Raw genomic sequence first — 22,206 nt, 5'->3', positions numbered from 1 at the left:
GAAATATTAATTTGAATGTAACTGGTTGTCACATGAAATTATCGCGTTTGTTCGTCAGGAAAGAATCGTGACAAGGTATCGCGCCATCTGCCGAACATATCGTGCTGACTATAAGTTGAAATCCCCACCAAAGTTACTCCCTCCGTCGAAGATGCCGGGGATCGGACCGTTGTATTGGACCAGCAAAAGGAACGGTGAAGCGTGGAAACGGACTACGAAGCACATAAGAAGTGCTCTCGCAATCAGAGTGTGCAGTGTGAAGATGAATAAACTTTTGCTTTTTCTAATCTGATTAATTCAATTTTGATAGAACAAAAATCGAAGAAAATAAAATATCATTCATATAACGAAAATTATTTCAATTTGTGTGTAAAATTATAAAATAATTGATGACAAATTCTATACTTGTTAACATTTAAATAGCATATCATTTAAATAGCGACAATTAATGCTCGTGATTCGTCCTATTTAAATTTATTTCAGTTATATTCCGTTTCAATTGGTATACATATATATATATACATATATATATGTATATATACATGTATATGTATATATACATGTATATGTATTATGTGTGTATTACCAATGTATCGTTCAAAACTAGTATATAATCGTATATATAAGCATGATTACTACATGATCATGTTTTATTGGATTCTTTCAACCCCTCCTTATTCTCGTTTATTTATTAGTTTCATTTATATTACTTCTCTTCATTCAACTTGATGGTTAATTCTTGTTCCCCCCACTTCTCAAAGAGAATCTTTAAGAATTACGATTAAATTTATTTTAATATACTTGTTTTCTTTTTTATTATAGAATTATGAAATTATTTATTGATACGATAAATTACTCGTATCAATATTGTCATGATTAACAGTTGATTTTATCACTGCTACTTATATAATAATATATACCATAGCCTATCATCATCATCACCATCACGATTACCATTATCATCATTATTATCATCATCACCATCACTACCATCTGTACCACCACCACAACTACTATTACCACCACCATCACTACTACTGCTACTGCCACCATTACAATCATCTTGACGACGACACAACGATGTTTGGTATCTCTTTTTAACTGTACTTCAGACCACGCGCACCCTTCGTAAGTATAAGAACGTCTCGTTTTTATCTACCGGTTGATCGCTACCTGTGATATGAATACGCGAATTTAAATAAATTCATCGAATTTCCGGGTATAAGCGGTTGAATCGAAATGAATGTTCATGAATGTTGATGACAGTGAAAATACGTCCTTTTGTTTCAAATTTATGTGAACGAAAATAATCTAAAAGAAAACAGTATGCATATTTAGAATAATAATAAATAATAATGTGAGCCGTGTGAACTTGTGATTCTAAGTGATAATTAATAACCTTTATATCGCGGGAATGCTTAGTTCAATTATGACGAATCAAAATATTTACATTTTTTTAATCGTTAAATTTATAATCGTTATTTAAAGGACGTAAGCAGTAAAATTAATTTATCATATAAATTTTATTCTAATAAATTTCTTATTTTATTAATTTTATCGAATCGTTGAATTTAATTTTCGATAAAATATTTAATTTTCGATGTATAGGAACGAATTATATCGATCAATGTTCTGCGAGATAATAAATAAAATATATATCCGAACCAGACTATGGGATAATCATCCTAATCTATCGGACGAATCGTAAGTTTTTTAAAATTTGTCTCTTCGTTCATAGAAAAGAAATGTGTATAGATATGTATATATATTTTGATATTTCGATTCCAAATTAAATTTAGTCATAACGATAATAAAGATTAAAAGATCGTAATTTCGATAATACTAGTTAATATAGATAAACTTATTTATTCGAGAATTTTCAAATGTAAATATTCAATTGACCGACATATAGGTCGCGCTAATGAGATAATATGCATTCAGTTTTCTCAATTTACTTTTATTACGCGTATCAAGAAAGAAAATAAAGATTTGAAGTAATGTTTTTTTTTTTGACTCGTTATGCGATATTTCATAACCGATGATTGAAATTATTCGAACAGTATTTAGGCATTAACCGACCGTGATATCGTTAACAGAAAATAAACATGAGAATCCTCAAAAAATGGTATTTTATGTGATCAGAATTAAAATATAAATTATTATTGCAAAATACTATAACTTTCAATAAAATTTAAACATCTCATCATCTTATAACACTTAATAGAATATCGATATTTCGACGATCGATCGATGATTATCAAAATAATTTTCGTTTGATGTTTGTACAATGATATATATGAAAAGGAAGGAAAGAGAGAGAGAGAGAGAGAGAGAGAGAGAGAGAGAGAGAGAGAGAGAGAGAAGAATAACTACAAGAAATCGAATAAACAATTATTTTACGAATTTTGAATTCATGTTGGAACGATATATCAAATTAACGAAAAATATTTATATTTGAAGAATTCGATCGCGTCAAGTATTTTGGTAAGGATCATAAACGTTAGACGAGACACATATACAAGCCGAAAAAAATCGGCATGTATGTATTGTAAATACTATATCGCGATGAGGGACGTGTGTTTAGTCATTTTCTCTTCGATCCGTGTAACAGCTTCGAGATTAGCGAGTCAAAGAGAGAGCAGGGTCATCGTGACGATACGCGTTATCAAGCTACTGCAAATAGAAGAAACCGGCGATCCGTAAATAACACTGGGACAGTCAACTTCGAATGGACTCGGAGGAGCAGTGGTGCGTCATTTTTTCGCTAACGGCTAGTTGGATTTATCGCGATCCGCGCTCCTTCCGCGAGCAGTAATAACACGCGCTTTACTTCTACATACTATAGATCGAAGCATAACAAGCTTTCTCTCTATCAGGTCCCTGCTTCGCGATCGTTCTCCATAGACCGGTCGAACGAATCCCCTACCTATCTTGGATCTAAGAGTTTTACATCGATTCTCAACTACTTATTCCTCGTATATTACGAGACGCGGTTTGATCGTCGGAATATTTGTGGATATTCGCGCGTGAAATAGAGTTACAAGAAATATATACGATATAATAATAATATATCACATCGGTGGTATGCCGAGTTTGCCCGCTTTTCGTATAATCTCTTTATCATTGTTCAGATAAGAAACGTCTGAGAAAAATAATAATTATTTGTCGAATCGAGACAAAGTTAAAGATTCGGAGAATTTTAATATACGCGATGTATACTTGTTTCTTAAAGATCGGTATCGCAAAGATAAAAGGATTTCGGCCTTCCCGTTAAATCGTAATATCATAGAAAGAGATATTCGTAAGTGGAGAATTTTTGCCCTATTTCCGTAGGAGTTTTGAGATGTTACTCTCGAGTGCTTGGTTCGAAGTAATCGCTGCAGTTCTTTTGACGATATTGATCTTCGTTACTAGCCATCGGCCAGCATGGTGGTTTTGGACAGCTACATCTCACGAAGCTACCGGTAAGTAAGATCTGTAAAAATGTTGTTAGTAATTCGTTTCACGCGTTGAAACGAAATATTTACACGTATAATTAAGATGAAAAAAATACAAAAAGCGTGCACTTGTTCGTGACATAGTATGACATTATACATATAGTATGTAATTTTGCATCTGTGCGTAGTAGAATAGTGTTGATTTTTTCGTTCGATGAAATGATAGATTCGAATACACAAGTTAGGCAAAAGAAAGAAGAGAAAAGAAAAGAAAAGAAGATGTTTCGTGTACGAACGACCTTGATTTCGAAACAGGGCGCGTTCACGTGCGTTCCCTTTCCTTTAATTTAAGCGTAAGCTCGAAATTCGTATGACGTGACCTTGTATCGACCTTGCGTGCCTTTTTTTCTTTTCGAAACCTCAAAGATTAACGTTCTTCCCCTTATACGAGAAATCACGATGTATAATAGCTCGACTCGTATAGAGAAAGTTAGATTATCCGTATCAAACGTTTTATATTTTTTTTTTTTTTTGCGTGATGGTTAACAGCACCAGCCGAGGGCAAGTTCAGAACGGTATCCAACATTCCAGGGCCGTTTTCTTTACCGATTTTTGGAACCAGATGGATATTCTCCTGCATCGGTTACTATAAATTGAACAAGATTCACGATGCTTACAAAGGTAAGAAATTTACCATTGGCATTACGCGTTTCTCTTAATCACGATATACGAAATTTCGACGAAATTTGAAATTTGAAATTTGCTACGTAAAATTAAAATTTAAACGCGTTACATATATTTTAAAATGGCGGATTATTTCTGATTCAAGAATAGATTTGAACCAACGATATGGCGCGTTGTGTAAAGAAGAAGCATTATGGAATTTTCCAATGATCTCTGTCTTCTCCCGTCAGGATATCGAGACTATCATCCGCCGTAACTCCAGGTATCCGCTTCGCCCCCCGCAAGAGGTGATATCTCATTATCGGCGGACACGCCGGGATCGTTACACGAATCTCGGTTTAGTCAACGAGTGAGTAGTAATTTTTCTCTAATTTTTCGCACAATTGTTTTAAGACACCGGAACGGTCGACACGAACCGACATTATTATACAATTCGATAGACAAGGACAAACGTGGCACGATCTTCGGATAGCTCTTACGTCGGAATTGACGGCTGCCAGTACCGTCCTTGGCTTTTTCCCGGCCCTGAATATCGTCGCAGATTCGTTCATCGAGTTGATCCGGCGTCAAAGGGTCGGATACAAAGTAACAGGTTTCGAAGAGCTTGCCTATAAAATGGGATTGGAAAGTAAGATCCAACGATCGATCAACTCGGTTTATCGATTCTATCCCCGTTTTATCTCGGTCTCGGTCTAGGTACATGCACTTTGATCCTGGGTCGACATCTCGGTTTCTTGAAACCAGACTCGAGTAGCGAGCTTGCGACGAGATTGGCGGAAGCTGTCAGGATACATTTCACCGCCTCGCGGGATGCCTTTTACGGATTGCCGCTTTGGAAATTGTTACCAACCTGTGCGTACAAACAGCTGATAGAGAGCGAGGACGCTATATACAAGTATGTTTGGACAGGTATCGAACGGACGGATTGAAAATTCGTTTACAACAAAGAGTTTTCAACAAATAGTTGTACAATATCAACGATACAATTTCAGTATCATTTCGGAGATCATCGAAACCACTATACTGGAGAAACAAGACGATGCTAAAGACGAGTCGGTCGAGGCCATTTTTCAATCCATTCTCAGACAAAAGAATCTCGATATACGCGACAAGAAAGCAGCCATTGTCGATTTCATAGCGGCTGGCATACACACGGTACACAAAACACTTATTCACTTTATTGTAACCCGATTCGTACATTTCTTACGATCCCTTTACGATCACTCGCCACAGCTTGGAAACACTTTGGTATTCCTGTTCGATTTGATCGGCCGTAATCCGGCCGTGCAAGGCAAACTATACGAAGAGACACACGAGTTGGCACCGGCTGGTTGCGATTTGACCATCGACAATTTACGGAGGGCCAAGTATTTGCGCGCGTGCATCACCGAATCTCTACGGTGCGTAAACGTGACTCTAAACGCGTCCTAATTCTCTTAAATCCGTTTTAATCTTTTCCATCGCATCGCGTCCGTTCAGATTGATCCCAACGACAACCTGCATCGCACGCATCTTGGACGAATCCATCGAACTTAGCGGTTATCGTTTGACGGCGGGGGTAAGTAACAATTATGTAATCTTTTCCTACGCCGTGCGTGATCATCAATTATTCTTCCTCCTCCCTTTTATTGCGTATTTTATTCTGTACCTTTATTCTGTACAGACCGTAGTCCTTTTACACACTTGGATAGCAGGTTTGAACGAGGAGAACTTCAAAGACGCCAAGAAATATTTGCCCGAGAGGTGGACGACACCTACCAGCCCCCATTCGCCGTTATTAGTCGCACCTTTCGGCGCTGGAAGGAGAATATGTCCGGGCAAGCGATTCGTCGATCTCGCGTTGCAGCTTATCTTGGCAAAGGTTCTTCGATTCATCCGTGGCATATCCTTGGATTCATCAGATATATGTATATTCAATTATTCTTTTTCCTTGCAGATTATACGGGAATTCGAGATCATCGTGGAGGAAGAGCTCGATTTGCAATTTGAATTTATTCTCGCGCCAAAAGGCCCGGTCTCCCTTGGTTTCCGTGATCGTTCTTGAAATTATTCTTGAAATCTATCGAAATCCCGGAAGTTTTAGCTTTATCTCGTTACCTAATGTTATTTTATGTTATTCGTAAATAATAATAATAATTCACTCGTTGTAAGTAAATTTTTTTCAAGACGAATTATTTATCGTATTGGATATGCTTATTTTATGCATTGTACAGAATTTACGAGGATAGATTAATTAATAATTAATAATCTAATTAATATTTAATCGTACGTGCGTGTGAGCGCTTGAAATCGTTTTACTTTGTTATTTAAATTTTTTTTTTTTTTTTTTTACAATGTTTTTCCATATAACGTGCGTTGTACAAGAATAAGACGATAATATTTAGCAAATAGAATGAACGTTAGAAAATGTGTAGATAATATATCGAAGATCGAATACGATCGAGGCGCAATTTTTTATATTTGTTTTGATGATACTCGATGACCGATGAATCATATGGTTGATTTGTTACTGGTATAAATTACTTTTTGAATTAAAAATTCACTGGTAAAATGAATTCTTTCCCTATCCCTTTTATTTCGAACAATTTTAATAAAATTTAATAAAAATCTTTCAAATTTTTATTAGTTCAATTAATTGTTATACGAATTTTAAAAAGTTCTTTTCCCCTCTTAAAAATATTAAAATCTTTTTTTCGAACAATTGTTATGTTTATTTATTATTCATTATCGATAACATTCGCGCGCATGCGCGCGAGCGAAATTAATTATTAGTAACTTTCTATGATATATGCGCATGCAATTTTATCATCGACACATTAGCTAGAATATTATAAATTATAGGACGTTTCGCGCAGCTTTCACAAAATATACGATCGATACAGATGATTATAAATTATATCTTTGCATTGTTTCGTTGCTCGTGATGTTTCGAACTATGAACTATGAAGTAAGTATTCAACATTGCATTTTAACGAACGTGGTATATGGATTGCACGTTTCAAAGCGTGATGCTTTTTTTGATTTTTCGATCATTTTCATTTTCGACAAGCCCGTCCGAAGTGATCAACGTAACGTTTATCGAAATCGAATGTTCTTCTTCGAATAAATGCTTAATATACGTATATTTTCCACGAAATACGAATTCGAAATGATCTTAAGACGATTGTATCGCAGCTCGTTAAATGCCCTTTAAAACGATGTCTTTCGATAAAATCGATGTTCTTTTCTTTTTTGTCAATCATCTGAACTGAATGTCAAAGTGAACGATTTAAAAATCAAGGAATATCCCATTGAATATAAACTCTTTGAGAATAAACGTATTACAAGAAAAAAAACGGTATGTACATATGTATACATATAAAGCTACAGCAATCTCTAACAACTATAACCTTTCTTTCTTTCACCTCTTTTTTCTCACGTCACTTCACTTAACCAAACTTTTGATGCTCCTCGGTAAATTGGGTATAGAACCTTTGTTCACACTCGCTGCGGTCGGCCTCATGAAACTATGATTCTTGGCCCCGGCTCTCGGATGGATCAATTTACTTTTGGTAGCCGACGACGTCGTCGCTTTTTCAACGTTGACGCGATTCAACGGAGCGGATAACGGTCCCACGCTGCTGCCGCTTCCGCTGCTGCTGCTACGCGAAGCGATTACTCGTCCTCCCTTGTTTCTTTTTTGCGCGTCGATGCTCGACTGAAACGAAACAAATGTTTCTTTTTCTCGTTCTCGTCTCGAAAAGGGAAGGAGAGGGGATGAAATCTTCGAGAGAAACACGGAATTACTTACTCCGAGAGATTTGCGAACAGTTCTTGCCGTCGGACCCACGCTACTTCCACTGCTGCTACTTCTGCTCGCGGGTATTCTGCTTATTGTCGTGGAGCGTGGATTCGTACGACGTTTCTCGTTGTTCTTCAATGGCAACGGATTGTGAGATGGACTTTTTCGTAGGTCATTGGTCAACGCGCAAATCGCGGACGTGTAGGTGCGCAGAGGTGCGTGATTCGGTACTAAATTTCGCACGGTGTTGACAGATGTGGCGCTGTTCAACGAGCTTCGGGAACTGCGAAGACTGCTCCTCGATCCCGAACGTTCCACTTCGTTTCTCATTTGATTGTTGTTGTTGTTGTTGGTCGATTGGAACGTCGAACTCGAATTTCGTTGCGCAGTTTCCGCCTTTCCAACATCTCGCTTCAAACTGTTGGCTCGTTTCGGGAGAAAGCTAGATTTCTCAACGGTGTGCTTTAACGAGTTGGCTTTGATCGTAGATGGCGCGGCGGACGTTTTTGTCGCCTTCAACGGATTTCCTCCAATCGGATTGGCCGAATCGTGATTACCCAATGATTTGACATCAATGGTGGGTTGAACCATCGAAGGATTATTGGAATCGACTCCACCGTAACGCAATTCGGCCGGCGAGCATCGAGTTGAATCATGGGTGTCCGTTTCGTAATTTCCAGAGGATGTCTCTTGACTCAAGGTTTCCGAAACTAAACTTTGCGTCTCCTCGAAACCCTCGTCGTTCATCTCTTGATCACGAACTTTACCGGAGGGGGGTAGAGAAGAGAAAGAGTGGTGAGAGGTGGAGTTAGGGACATTAAGATGAGGGGATGAGGCGTAAGTGGGATGAAAGGCAGAACCGTCGTGGTTGGATCGCGGCGCGTCTTGCATCATTTTATTTTGGTTTCGAAGCGGCGTCGATTCGGAACGTTTGACGCGATGAATATTCTCGTTCGATTCGACGGCCAGATCGATTTCGTCTTCGGCAGGCTGATGTCGCGATCGGGAGGAGATTGAGACGTTTCGATCTTCGTTCACCTGACTGGGCGGATTGTTGGTCAAACTGATAGCCTCTTTCACCTGACTAGGATCGATCATGCTCCTCTGCCGCTCGCGACTGGTCACCGCTCTTTCCGCGTGAACGGTTAAAGACGGCTCGCGTGGCCTGGATTCTTGCATCACGGGGCTAAGAACGGTGTTCGTTACGGCGATCACGGCCGACGGTTGGCTAACCGGTAATCTCGAGTTTCGATTGGTGAACGGCCGCGACAATCGTTGAAGATCCTCACCGGAACGCGCGATCTCCGCCAGTGCCGTATCTATATCGAACAAATTCGACGTATCTTGCCGTTTCGATTTCTCTTCCCAAACAGGCGACGTTTGGCAACATTTCCCTCGCCCCTCTTCCTCCGACAATGGAAGCGTGTGCGGCCGTTCGGCCGGTTTCTCCCCAAACGAATCGGTATCGACCATCTCGTGCTTCGACTCTTTCTCCGCGCCGTTCTCTTGGTTCTTTTTGTACCTTCGCGTTCTCCTCGCCGACGAATAACGATCGAAATTACCTGAAACGATAATGATCGATAGAGATAGATCGACGAGGATTTGGATTTGGAAAAAGATTCGTAAAAAGGCACGATGTTGGCCTTACCTGTCCCGAAATCGGCGTTATTATTTACACTTTTTCCCGTCGCGTTCTTGAAATCTCTGGTTTGGAAAGAACCGTTGCAACGTTCCCTTTTGCACGGCTCCCTCTCGACCGGTTTCACCTCTCTCGGCGGACTGAATAGTTTTCTAGTAGCCGGGGGTGTTTCTATATTATCGGAGTCGATCTCTATCTTGTCGATCATCTTTTCCTCATCCGCGCCTTTCTTCAGCTTGGAAGAAAATCTCCTCGAACCGCCGAGTTGAGGATCGCCGTAAGGTTGTCGCAGATAGATCGTTAATTCGTCCTGAGAAGTTGGATTATTCGCGGCATCGTTGATCTTGTTCTTCTTTCTCTCTTCCTCTTTAATGGACTGCAACAGACAAAAGGCAAAAGTGAAAATCGATTCTTTCCCTTTCGCGAGAATTGTCTCGAGAAGGATAGAATTTTCGTTCTCTCGTGAAAAAAATGCGATGCAACGTGCCTGTAACGTGCTCGAAGAAGATAAAACGTTCTCCGCGCTCAGTCTCGATCTTAGCCTACGGGAATAACGCGGGTCAGTCTCTTCCATGCTGTTTGGTACGTTTAGGCTAGATTTTCGCCAAGGAGATTTATCCTTTTGCGATGGATGCGTTTCAGCCTCTGGAACGAGATCGAATTAGAATTTGGATTTGAAAAAAATATGAGAACAACGATGGATTACCTTCGATAGCCTCCATCGTGCGTATCACGTCTGTCTTCTCGACGGATGGACGCCAATCGTAAACTTCCGAGTAAGCATCGCGCGTGGAATTGGACTCGATCTGAGTGTTCGTCTTGCTTTCGCTCTCTACTCACAGAAGTCAAAGAAGTTAGGTTAGAATTTTGAAAGAAATTTCGTATTTCACGTGTTCGTTTCAGTATTTACCAGAGTCTTCGTAAGATCGTCGATTCGCGTGATGCAATTGTCTCGCCTTCCTTTGAAGCTCTTCCCCTGCCCGATCTTCTTTTTCATTCTCCGACAACCACGCCTCAATTTTTTGCCGCCATGCTTTCCTATTCGACGCGTATGACATACGTATATATAATATATATATACATACGTATATTGTATATATTGTATATATTGTGTATATGTATATTGTGTATATTGTATTGTATATATATATATATTATGTATATGTATATTGTGTATATATATTTGAATCGTTTACCCTGTAGATTTCGTTTCTTCTTCTTGTAAGAAAGGTTTGCTCTCGATCAAGGGGGACGGAGAATTAGGTCTCTCGCGATCAATGGAAAAGTCGGCGTTTAACAGATCGCTTCTTCGAGATTGTCCTCGGGCCCTTCTCGCCCACGAACGATCTATCATATAAAAGAGAATTTCTCACGACACGAATTTTACATAAAGAGTAAAGTAAAGATAATCTCGAACGAGATAATACGATCGTACCTAAACTACCCCATGATTTTCTCTCACGGCTGCCGTCTTGCCCCGACGTTCTCAAAAAGTCCATTAAATTACCGTCGTCGTCTTCGCAAGGTATCCGACTTCTTCGGCGTCGAAGAGTGCCGTTTGGCGTGACATCTGTGAGAAACAATTTGTAATAACTATTTTTAAGGAGGAAGAGAGAAAAACGATTCGCGTTTTCGTCACGCGTACCCGGTGAGTATATCTCTTCTTTGGTAGATTGTTGATCGACGATCCCACCGGAACAAGAACCTAAACGTCGTCGGATATTGGGTGATCCGGTTATCGAGACATCTTCGTCAGAAGTGACGATACCGTTTTGCAGTCTTTTCATCTAAAAATCGAAAGAGGAGAAAGAGGTTAAGAAGAGGGATCGAAAGTAAGGAAATGTGAAAATTAATATACCTTAACATCGCTACGACTGTAATTCCTTTGAGGTAAACCGGTAGCAAAATCGAAAGGATCGTAACTGATTAAATTGCATTCGGATTCAGAGATTGGCGCCTCGATTTGTTGGTTGTTGGTCACTGTATGTATATATATAATATATATAAAATATAAAGTGCATCGTTTTAATTAACTTGATTTTTCTTTGAGGTAACAAAAACTCACATAATCGTTTTTTAGCCAAAAGTTGTTCTTCTCGTTGCTTGCGCCTTGCCAGTACCTGTTCTTCTTGAATTCTACGTCTTTCATTCTCCGCGACAGCTTGATTGAATTTCAGGCAAAATTGATGGAATATCTTGAAACACTCCTCAATTTTGAACGTGTTACCGTCCTCGCAGAAAAATTCGGCGAGCGATCGCCTCAACGTTTCCAGCTCTTCCATGTCTCGTTTCAACTGACTCATCTCTTGTTCCGCGATCTACAACGAAAAAACGATCAGAGGTAGAATTTTCCATAAATTTCAAAAAGGAAATTTTTCCACCTCCCTCCTCTCTCGGTTTCATTGGTTAGTAGTAGACTGACTTTTTTTTTCGTTTTTTTCTTTTCTTTTTTTTTTAATCTCATAAAAAAACGATAATAAAGTAAATTTAAAGGTTAAGTTTTAACGATTAACGATACGCGATACCTGTAAAAATTGTGCCATCTGTTTCTGTATGTCGGTTTCCGTCGAAGGGAAATTAATCTGTGCCTTGATCTTTTTTATCTTTGTGTCGAGTGCGTTAAATTCGTTGTTTAACTGCTCCGTTGTACTCCTTCGCATCGAGAACATCGAGACACGCGCGAGACAAAAAAGGATAAAAGAGAGAAACGTTGTTTTAGATATCGTTTCGAAATCTGAGTGAGCGATGTTTTCTCGCAACAACCAACAACAACGACTTACTTCGTGGCGCCCTCCAACGTGCTCATGTTCTTTGCGAAATCCAACAAATCCTTCCTCTTTCTTTCGGCTTGCTACAAACGTACAAAACAACGTGAGGAGAAACAACGTTCGACAACGACGAACAAGTGGAAGAGTATATATATATATATAAAGCGTTGCATGCACGTTACCAGAGCCACGTAATGTATAAGATTCATTCCAGGTTTATTCGCACGAATCTCGGTCAATTTTTGCAAAGAGGACAATTTTACCCCGGCGGCGTTCCCAGCGTAACCACCCTACGACATTCGTATCGATTACTCATCCTTCGTTCGTTTAGTCGACGATCTCGTTTTACGAAAACTCGTACCGAATTGAGAAAGTTTCCAGTTACCAGAACCATGTACAACACCTCTTGAAGAGGTTTGTTCGTCATCAAATCTTCGCCCGCTAGGATCATAGAGTTGATGCTCGGTTCCAAGTAGCTCATATTGGCGGCGAATTCTTCCTTCAACAGCATACACTCTATACGCAGTTTGTAACTGAAATATGGAAATTTTAATCGTATTTTTAATAAAACATCGAACGGGGGGATAGGGATTTTTGGAAAGAATCATTTTCAAGTACTTTGGCACTTGAACGAGTTGGAGAAAGAATTTCTCCGCGTTTCCTAGCTTCGACTTGTCGCCGTCGAAGCTCTTGAGCATCTCTAATTCGTCCACCTCGGGCAAAATTTTCAAAAGGCCGCGCAACTTTTCAGCCCCTATCTCGTCGTGGCTGCCATCCTTTATTAGCCGGATAATATCCTCGTTCGAGCTGAAAATCGTTTTCCCAATTCGATCATCCTCAATCGAGAGGGGGGGGGGATAAGAATTGTCCTTTTCTTACCTTCGAAATTGCTTTAAAAATATATTGACGTTCAAACTCCTCTTTCCATCGAGAAGCGCGATCTGAAATAATGAATGGGTAGAAGAGATGCACGAATCGAGATTTGAAGATGTTGAAGAAGTATACCTCGGTCGGTTCCCTTCGTCGTTTCTCGGCGTCCGAGTTGGTTCCGTGGGAGGAGCACGAGGTGGCTGGTAACACGGGAGGTACTTGTTGACAAAAGAGACCCTCCATTTCCGCCCAATCTATATCCGCCATCGGAGAGTTTTGGTGTTCGTCGGCAACCAGGGACCAAATGTTGCGTTTTCCGATCACCTGGAAGGGGAGGACTCGTGTGAGAATTCTCGTGAAAAAAAGAAAGAAAGACGAAAAGAAAGAAGGAAAGAAAGAAATAAAGAAGGGAAAAAAAGAGAGAAGGAAAAAAGAAAAGAAAAAAAGAAATAAAGAAGAAAAGAGAAAGAAAGAAAGAAATAAAAGAAGAAAAAAAAAATAAAAAAAAGAAGGAAAGAAAGAAAGAAGAAAAGAAATAAAGAAGGAAAAAAAGAAAGAGAGAAAGAAAGAAAAAAAGAAAAAAGAAGGAAAGAAGGAAAAAAAGAAATAAAGAAGAAAAGAGAAAGAAAAAAGGAAGGAAAGAAATAAAGAAGAAATAAAAAAAAGAAGGAAAGAAAGAAAGAAGGAAAGAAGGAAAGAAATAAAGAAGGAAAAAAAGAAAGAGAGAAAGAAAGAAAAAAGAAAAAAGAAGGAAAGAAGGAAAAAAAGAAATAAAAAAGAAAAGAGAAAGAAAAAAGGAAGGAAAGAAATAAAGAAGAAATAAAAAGAAGAAGGAAAGAAAGAAAGAAGGAAAGAAGGAAAGAAATAGAGAAGGAAAAAAAGAAAGAGAGAAAGAAAGAAAAAAAGAAAAAAGAAGGAAAGAAAGAAAAAAAGAAATAAAGAAGAAAAGAGAAAGAAAAAAGGAAGGAAAGAAATAAAGAAGAAAAAAAAGAAAGAAAGAAAGAAGGAAAGAAAGAAAAACAGAAGGAAAAAAAAGGAAGGAAAGAAAGAAAAAATAAAGAAGAAAAGAAGTAAAAAAAGAAAGAAAGAAGAAAAAAAAAGAAAGAAAATGATGGATGTAACGATCACCTTGTGATTAGGTATCTTGTTCCAATTGATGGTTTTCATTTTTGCCTTGGGGGTGGGTATTTCCTGTTGCGGCAACAGCCTCGCGTGATTGTTGGGCGGCTCAGGGGTGGGCACTCGGGCGATAGGTAACACGTGCAACGGTGGTGGGATCGGCGGTGGTTCCATCGATGCATCGGCACGCGTCGCGTTCCCGGCAAGAAACGGGGGAGGTGGAGGCGGTGGTTGAAAGAAGTTGCTTTGGTTTCGATTCGGCTGATCGGAGGGGGCGGGTGGCGGTGGCGGGGGCGGGAGAGGTGGCACGGGTGCCGGCGAGTTGTTCACCGATAACGACGCTTTTCGTGATGTTCCGCACGTTTGATCGGTGGCCCGACAGTGGCAGCAGAGATTCGCCTGGAATGCGAATATCGAAATCGAATCGAACGTTTGCACGATTAAGATCAGAGATATATGATATACCTGAAGGCTAGGCGAACGCAACAGCTTGGTAGCGTCTTCTCGATTCTCCAACAGAGTTGCTCTGTGGACCAACGTTTCCGCCGTGTCCCACGCCAAATCGCTCGCGGCGTCTTTCGGATCGAGCCGCAATAGATGTTGAAGAATGCTCAGAAATGGTATCTCTTGGGGGGTGTCTGCGATCTAAGGTAAAAAAAAAAAAAAAAAAAAAAAAATCTAGAATCTAATAAATTCGACCATGTTCGATTCTTACTTGTCCAAATATCGCGTAAAAAACGTCCACGTGGGAAGAAAGATCGATCCCGGGCGGTCCGTGATTCGATAATTCCTCGTCAGCCTCTCGCTGATCGTCGAAAACATCGAGCTGCACCCTTAGATCCGGTGCGTGGCTTTTCCTGCAAGAAAATCATCATCTTCCTGATCCGGGTACATTTTAAGCCCTTAGGTAGGTAGGTGTTCGATTCTATTTTTGTCCCGCTCGACACGCATGTTTCCTCCGGAATTTCTATATTTCCATCTCTGTCCTACCTATTTTCCATTCTGATCGATTCTTCTGTTTCCGTTGTTAAATTACCCTTTCGAAGCAGAATCTTTCGAAACGTGCAATTTCATTCAAAAAGTATACCCATCCATCTCATCGTTTCTGCTTCGAACGGAATTCCCGGCTCTATCCCGGTAGTTCTTACACGGTATTATATATATATATATATATAAGTATTACATATATATTATACGTTGTAACGTACGAGTTAAACTTGACGACAAAAATGAGAAACGATTTGCGTGTCGAGTGGAGATGGTGCGCGAAAATTCCTTCGACACGATTTTTATCCATCTTTCTTCGATCGTGTAAGCATTTGAACATAAACGTTATTACGAATTACGTTAGAGTATCTATCGTACTTTATTCGGTTCTCGCGTGACCAACGTGAGCTTCGATTGCGTTTCGAACACGATGATTTTTTTCTCTCTTCGATTTCACACTCTCGATATACGTCACTATATGGAATGGAAATACTTAAAATACCACTTTACACGGAAAACACCATTTTATATTCTATATTCAAATTAGATTCAACCTGTTCGTGGAACAGGTTCGCTAAAATATTTCTCACTTATGACCGATATATTCGACGTATTTTCTTTCGAGTCGTATGCATAAGTAAGGAATAAAAAAAAAAAAAAGAAAAAAAAAATTAGAAAATCTCGAACAATTCGAACGAATATAAATGCGTGTAAATATCGAAACGAATGGAGAAATGGCGCGTCGCGTCTTGCTCGTTCCAGTTTAATACTCTGGTTGCAGCTATAGCTTGCGTCTCATCGCGACACGAGTTTACTCGCGGCGGAGAGTTAATTCGGGCTTTTCTCTCTCTCCCTTCGAGTCACCTATGTATTTCGGTTCTTCCTTTTTTACCCTTGTTCTTCACCGTTTCGCGCGCCATTTCCCACTTCGCTTCCTTTTCGCTTTCTTTCTTCGGAGATAATCGTTCGATCGTTTCGACCAACAACTCGAAAACAAATTCTTCTATCGTTCTCATCGTTTTCTCGTTTCGTCGCGATTATATTTTTTTCCCGTTTTTTTTTTTTTCGAAAAACGAATTTTTCCAATGAGGAAAAATTTGAGAACAAAGCAAATACGATGCAAAAGATGAACGGAGAAAAAAGATTCGAAATGTTCGAAGAAGCGATCGTTTGATCGAATCGATCGAGAATAGATATCGAGAATATCGATTCTTTTTTCGTCATAAATTTCGATCTATAGATGTATATTTCGAACGATATTTAAAGCGACTTGTGCGACTGGTTTTGCTCGATCAAGAATAGTTTGCTCGTCCGTCATCCCGCGAAGGAATGACAGATCGTACTATTCCTGTAGACTCGCAGAGAGAGACTCTCTAAACAGAAAAGACAAAAGCTAGAGAGATTCGCGTATAGTGATTCGATGCGAATACTCGTAGTTCCAATCCAATAGTTTTTATCGCGTTTTTACAACTTTCGCTTCGCTTTCGTGTCGATCGATATTGTCGCGTCGTGTGTGTGTCGTTTATTATGCGACACATGGAAACGGAAAGATATAGCTGAATATAGCTACGATCATCTCTGAACGTACGTAACGCGAACGATGTAACGAAAACGGAGAGAGGAAACGAGAGAACGATCGGTATTGATGTAGCAACATATACCGATCGAGCGTCGGATGAATAAACGCGATGATTAGATTAGTGCATGCAATAGCCTTACAACGAATAGGCTGAACGAATGCCTACTTTTAGTTAGTCAACCGATCCTCGGATGGAATCCGAGTTTAAATAATTCTGGCTAGTTGCGTACAACGATTTATTAACGTTGCATTGGGTGCGAATGAAAAGGTGTGGGTACAATAAAGCGCCCTTTCGTAACATTCATTATTATTTATTATTCAACGATGTTAAGGTGTTAATCAGTTAATTTCATAAATCCAGGTCGTCGTAGAGTACTCACCGCAGCTCGTTCAAAATCGGAAGGAGCTTCAAACCTGCGAACGAAATAAATATGCGTTATCCTTGTCCTTTTCTTATCCTTTTCTTATACTGTATAGTGTATACGTTTATATTCGAATACCAACCGATGAACTCGTTGCGAATTCTTATGCGATCCTTCAGCACCGGGGTAGAGATGACCAAACAATTAATGAATGCCAACAGCGCGGTTCGATAATCTTCGCCGATTGCGTTTTGCAATTCTTCTACCACGATTCGTAAACGATATCGTTCATTTTTTCGTTTCTGGAATTCGTGTTATCGTTCGGTTATTACTGTCCGTTAGAACGATAGTATTCATCGGGGAAGAAACGCGTCGCGTGTCCATTAGTTTTGGCATTGCGACTCGCAAAGAGATTAGATAGAAAGCGAAGCAATTTAACGAGGAAAAAGTATGATGATGGCATAAACGTAACAGCGGTGGGGCGCAGAATGTACGTAGCATAGATAGGCTAGTGGTGTCGCGAATGGAGGTTTCCAACCCAATGATATATCGGTATATTGTTCTTTTGTTTGTCGAAGGAAGACCTTGAACTGTGACTTTTACGCAAGCTTAGCATGCGGGTTCGCTTTCTGCGTTAAGTACCTACGTACTATCGAACGGATACACAGCAACCTTGCGTTTAAACGCTACCTTATACCTCTGCGATAAAAATTCCAATTCTTTTTTTGCGGTAATAATTTTATTACTCTGCGAACGAAAAAAAAAAAAAACAAACGAACGAAATCAACGATCCTTATTATATTCGAATTTGTTACTCAAGTTCGATAACCTGATATGCGTGAAGAGTATCGATAGCCCTCTGCCTTCCATCCTGACTATAAACACACAACGCCGAAAGCAATTCTACCACTTGCTTCTTCACCGAGGGACAAGCGGTGTCCAAGGCTGAAATTTAACGAGATACGCGATTAATAGGATGCAATCGGAGCCGGTTATCCGACATTCGAGCTATCGAGAACGTTGAATAATTTTACCCGAGGCAAGCTTGACGCAGTAATCAGGATTATCCACGATATAGTCGAGACCAACGTGGGAATCCATATTGACAGCATTTGGAAAATGCTCTGCCTCGAATCTGAAACAAACGAAAATGTGATTACGATTACTTTCGATATTTTCGATATTTTTTTATTATATAATAATAATAATATATATAATAATACATATCAACGTATACAACGTAGAAGGAATAATAGTTTTTTCGTAACGGTCATTGATATTTAGGACAAAGTATATTTCGTGTCTATTGTCGTATTTACGGATCGACGACTTTTAACAAGTCATCGTTTGAAAACATACATATGTAAATTCATAAGTACTTACGTATATATCTCGCTATTTCGATTTTACATTTCTCTTTTTCCTAACGTGAAATAAAACGAATGAAGTTAGAACAAGGTCTTGATTGAGAGTCAATGTGTCATACTATTTTCTATGCATATCACATACTTAAGTTTATAAACGAGTAAGATCGTTGGTAGCTGAAGAAGAGAGAAAGAAAGAGGAGGGAGAGGGAAATAAGTATATCTTGTATATTTTTAAGGAATATATTCAATTTTTAAAGAATATCGATAATGATAAATATTACCGATCAAGATATCGATTTATTCGATGAGATTTAATAATGAGAAAAATAATCTTTTGCTTCGTATATTCATGAATATAGGAATATATTGGAGGACATGTAAAAAGAAGAAGGAACAATTGTAGAGAAGTAAAAGGAACAGAGAGAGAGAGAAGAAGTAATAAAGAAAAGAGAGATGAAGAAGCATAAGAGTAAGAGTGAAAGGACGAAAGAGAAAGAACTGGAGAGAGGGAAATATAGGGGAAAGACCCATAGAATTGCGTCATCGTATGCACGCGCATATTTCTCTCTCTCTCTTTCTAGTCATGTTTAAAAATAGATTCTCGAATACATATATATGTATGTATGTATGTATGTATTATTAAGGGCTTATAACGCGATTAAGAAGTTTGACATCGATCAGTCTCTGTAAGTAATAACATAAAAACAAATTTTCTTTCAACGTATGATCGAGGAGAAGTTAGCCGATTGTAAAAAAAGAGCATACGTGTATAAGTTCATACATATGCATACATAGTTCAATATATATATTTCAAGCAACATAAATGAGTCCGAAAGGAGAGAGAAAATAAAAAACCACGAATCAACAAGAACGAATATGCTTCTAATTGTAAGTAAATACGATTCGCGAACATGTTTCCGAATATATCGTGAGTGGTAGAGTACTGGTAAAAGTGATTCATGCTGGTACGCCTTGCTGCAACCGTACTAAGTCATTGGTGCTTCCTGTAATCGTACCTACCGACGACCTCGAAGTTCGCACTTGCGTGTCTGCATTTACAGTGGCACTAGCCATCTTAGGAAGGCCGCGATTCGATTTATTGAAATAAGGAGAAAAGAAAGAAAAAAAAAGAAACGAACGGGACATTCGATTTTGATTTCGTTCGGTTTCGTTCGTGATCGCGTTACTTTTCGAAATGTTTTTTGAGAAAAAATATCCTGTGTTTCTAATCGAGATTATTCCCTCGAGTTAACTGCGTTATAATTAATACGCGTGTTATACATGTTCCAATCATTTAATTCTAATGATTTAAATTTCTAAATAAATGATTCGAATGTAAGTTCATTTGAAAAATATTGATGGATATCGGTGACAAAGCTTTGAATATAAAATCTGATATAAAATTACGTATAATTGATTGTATATATTAGAGACGATCTTACGAATGCATGTACGAATTTACGTGTGTTCGTGTATATTTAGGCATAGATATACATAAAATAACACTCTCGACGCTTGTAGGATACCATATCGGGTACCTTGTTGACCTCGCTTCTTTTCTCTGTCTTTCGTTCTTGTTCTCGTTCTCGTTCTCTTTCGTGTACGAATACGCAAAGCTAAGTAAGTGTATGTATATGTTCATCGATTGCTCTCCTCTTCCCACGTCTTTCAATACCGACAAAAGAAGTTTCGACCATCGTCAATGTCGTTTTTCGTCGCCGAAAAGAGAATTCCATACGAACTACGGACACGTCATGTTTGTGATTCGAATCGATACGACAAAATATCATAATCCGTGGATGAATGCGTCAATATTTCGGCGAAAAGTGTAAAAATTAGTTTACAGCTAATTGACGCGTAGTATTAAAATGATCATAAATCATTGTTCGATCATCAAATGTAATTCTAATTACATACATGATTTTCGCAATATTTTTGAATCATATGGATACCTTGATTCCACTCGTTCTTTTAGAGAAGGCGTATATCGACAGAGGCCATCTCGAAATCTCCATGTATAGACTCTTGTACGTTAGAGATATCCTGAATCTTTTTGATTCATATGACCTCGTAACAACTACCTACGGAAAACGATCAACGAAATCATCCATGATTGATTATTTTTTCTACGAGGATGAGACGAATGTTAAAAATATTACTCGCGAAACAGTAAGCCATCGATGCAACTTATCGATTATCGACAATTTGTCGAATCGATACATGTATTATTATTTTGCGTTCTAATATCGATAATAATAAAAATCTTTTAATTAACGCGATTTCTAATTGTCAAATAAACATGCTCCACTATTATTTGACCGTTATATCGCGTTATTATAATTTCGAATAAAATCTTTCACACTGATCTTTGTACCGACACAACATTACCAGTTTCGTCACGTTTGGCTTCGTATATTCTGAACGTCCTTGTGCAAAACGAAATGCTGATCTTTCCTTCGATTCTTCTTTCTTTTGTTTTGTGTTATTGGGATTCCTAACATCGGGACTGCACATGAACATTTATGTCGATGATGAATCAATTGACACTGTATCTCGATTATTTTGCATTAGAAATATGTAGATACACATCCATGCAGACCTACACACGTATATCGTTTAACGTTTAACATGTTCTCGATAGCTGTTGTTGCAAACGAATCGGAAACAGTTAGGATTTCAAATCGTTCCGTTAATATATCGATACGAGTTAATTGCGGTTACCTTGTCGCAACGTGGTCATGGCCCCCGACTGGTTGTTGGATTATAGTGGTCAGGATCGTTCCCTCCTCCCCTACTTTTACTCATACATCTATCACATTTCTTGATATTTTCAAAATTCAAAATTTTAATTTCTTCTACTTTTCTCGAATAATTTCTATCTTTTATTAAAGAGAAAATCGATTCAGAAAATGGATTCTAATTATGCAACATAGAGTGTTATGTGAAATATTATTATTTATGTTTCGCTTATAAAATAATAATCATAAAAAAAACATGGAATTTTAATTTTTGATGAACCAATGCAATAAATAAATAAATTATATTAAACCGTTTATAAATATGATATTAGATAAATTTATTTAATTATTTATTACGCAAGAGAGATCTTTTAATATTGCGGGATTATTCGATCGAAATTGAAAATAATTCATGCACTATTCGTTTTGTTAAAACAAAAGAGAATTCAAAAATAGAAGAAAAAAAGAATATTTTAAACTAATGTTAACGGTATGGACAATTGTTATAAAAGTGATATCTTTCATTCAGAAAACGAAAAAAAAAAACGCGAATACATTTGACAGGTGTTCATTTTCGAGACTAATGGAATAATTAATAAGACGATGAACGAAAGAAAGAATCGCATATATTGTTGGATAAAACTTTTATAACAATCTTCTTCTCACCTTTTATTTTCATTTAAACAACAGATTGTTTGGCGAATAAATGATCCGTAGTTTGATCGGCATTTCGATTGCGGTAGCACGCGGTTCACGCACACTTTTTTCGTCAAGCACCGATTCGCGGAAACTGCGTTTCAGGAGCGCGCGACTGGCCGCCACCTTGCTATGGAATGATTTATCGCGCATGCGTACTTTCTCTCTGTTCGATTCAA

General features: G+C 38.5%; 2 protein-coding genes and 1 pseudogene across 8 annotated transcripts; 2 read left to right on the top strand and 1 right to left on the bottom strand.

Annotated features, from left to right (window-relative positions):
• Positions 1-414: 414 nt before the first annotated feature.
• On the top strand, positions 415-6,659 carry LOC122715177 (ecdysone 20-monooxygenase). Of its 6 annotated transcripts, none has more exons than XM_043937135.1 (11): positions 418-1,704; positions 3,334-3,464; positions 3,987-4,118; positions 4,272-4,470; positions 4,562-4,749; positions 4,818-5,016; positions 5,114-5,276; positions 5,355-5,521; positions 5,601-5,679; positions 5,785-5,982; positions 6,058-6,659. In XM_043937135.1, exons 1-11 carry the CDS (start codon positions 1,601-1,603, stop codon positions 6,163-6,165), a joined length of 1,668 nt encoding a protein of 555 aa, XP_043793070.1. In that variant the 5' UTR covers positions 418-1,600; the 3' UTR covers positions 6,166-6,659. The 6 variants fall into 6 exon arrangements, with proteins under 6 accessions (XP_043793069.1, XP_043793071.1, XP_043793070.1 ...); XM_043937137.1 differs by lacking the exon at positions 418-1,704 and adding an exon at positions 2,383-2,748; XM_043937134.1 differs by having other exon boundaries at positions 415-1,704; positions 5,601-5,982.
• Positions 6,660-6,808: 149 nt separating this feature from the next.
• LOC122715176 lies at positions 6,809-22,155 on the bottom strand. 2 transcript variants are annotated; one of them, XM_043937132.1, is made up of 26 exons: positions 21,998-22,155; positions 18,261-18,361; positions 18,056-18,171; positions 17,369-17,528; positions 17,245-17,278; positions 15,014-15,155; positions 14,764-14,943; positions 14,308-14,697; positions 13,315-13,503; positions 13,189-13,250; positions 12,928-13,116; positions 12,671-12,842; positions 12,492-12,599; positions 12,322-12,392; positions 12,067-12,193; positions 11,607-11,859; positions 11,400-11,521; positions 11,187-11,328; positions 10,977-11,111; positions 10,738-10,888; positions 10,452-10,579; positions 10,248-10,373; positions 10,029-10,186; positions 9,551-9,917; positions 7,912-9,464; positions 6,809-7,818 (listed from the first exon to the last, which is right to left on the bottom strand). In XM_043937132.1, the coding sequence occupies exons 2-26, from the start codon at positions 18,325-18,327 to the stop codon at positions 7,546-7,548; spliced, it is 5,415 nt and encodes a 1,804-aa protein (XP_043793067.1). In that variant the 5' UTR covers positions 18,328-18,361; positions 21,998-22,155; the 3' UTR covers positions 6,809-7,545. The 2 variants fall into 2 exon arrangements, with proteins under 2 accessions (XP_043793067.1, XP_043793068.1); XM_043937133.1 differs by lacking the exon at positions 21,998-22,155 and adding an exon at positions 20,546-20,673.
• Positions 19,047-21,581, top strand: LOC122715232 (annotated as a pseudogene).
• Positions 22,156-22,206: the final 51 nt, after the last annotated feature.

Source organism: Apis laboriosa, unplaced genomic scaffold (genome assembly GCF_014066325.1).
Source record: "Apis laboriosa isolate Shangri-la unplaced genomic scaffold, ASM1406632v1 scaffold34_cov151, whole genome shotgun sequence".
NCBI classification, from domain to species: domain Eukaryota; kingdom Metazoa; phylum Arthropoda; class Insecta; order Hymenoptera; family Apidae; genus Apis; species Apis laboriosa.
Note: the sequence above shows the minus strand (reverse complement) of the source record. Positions and strands in the feature narration are given on the sequence as shown.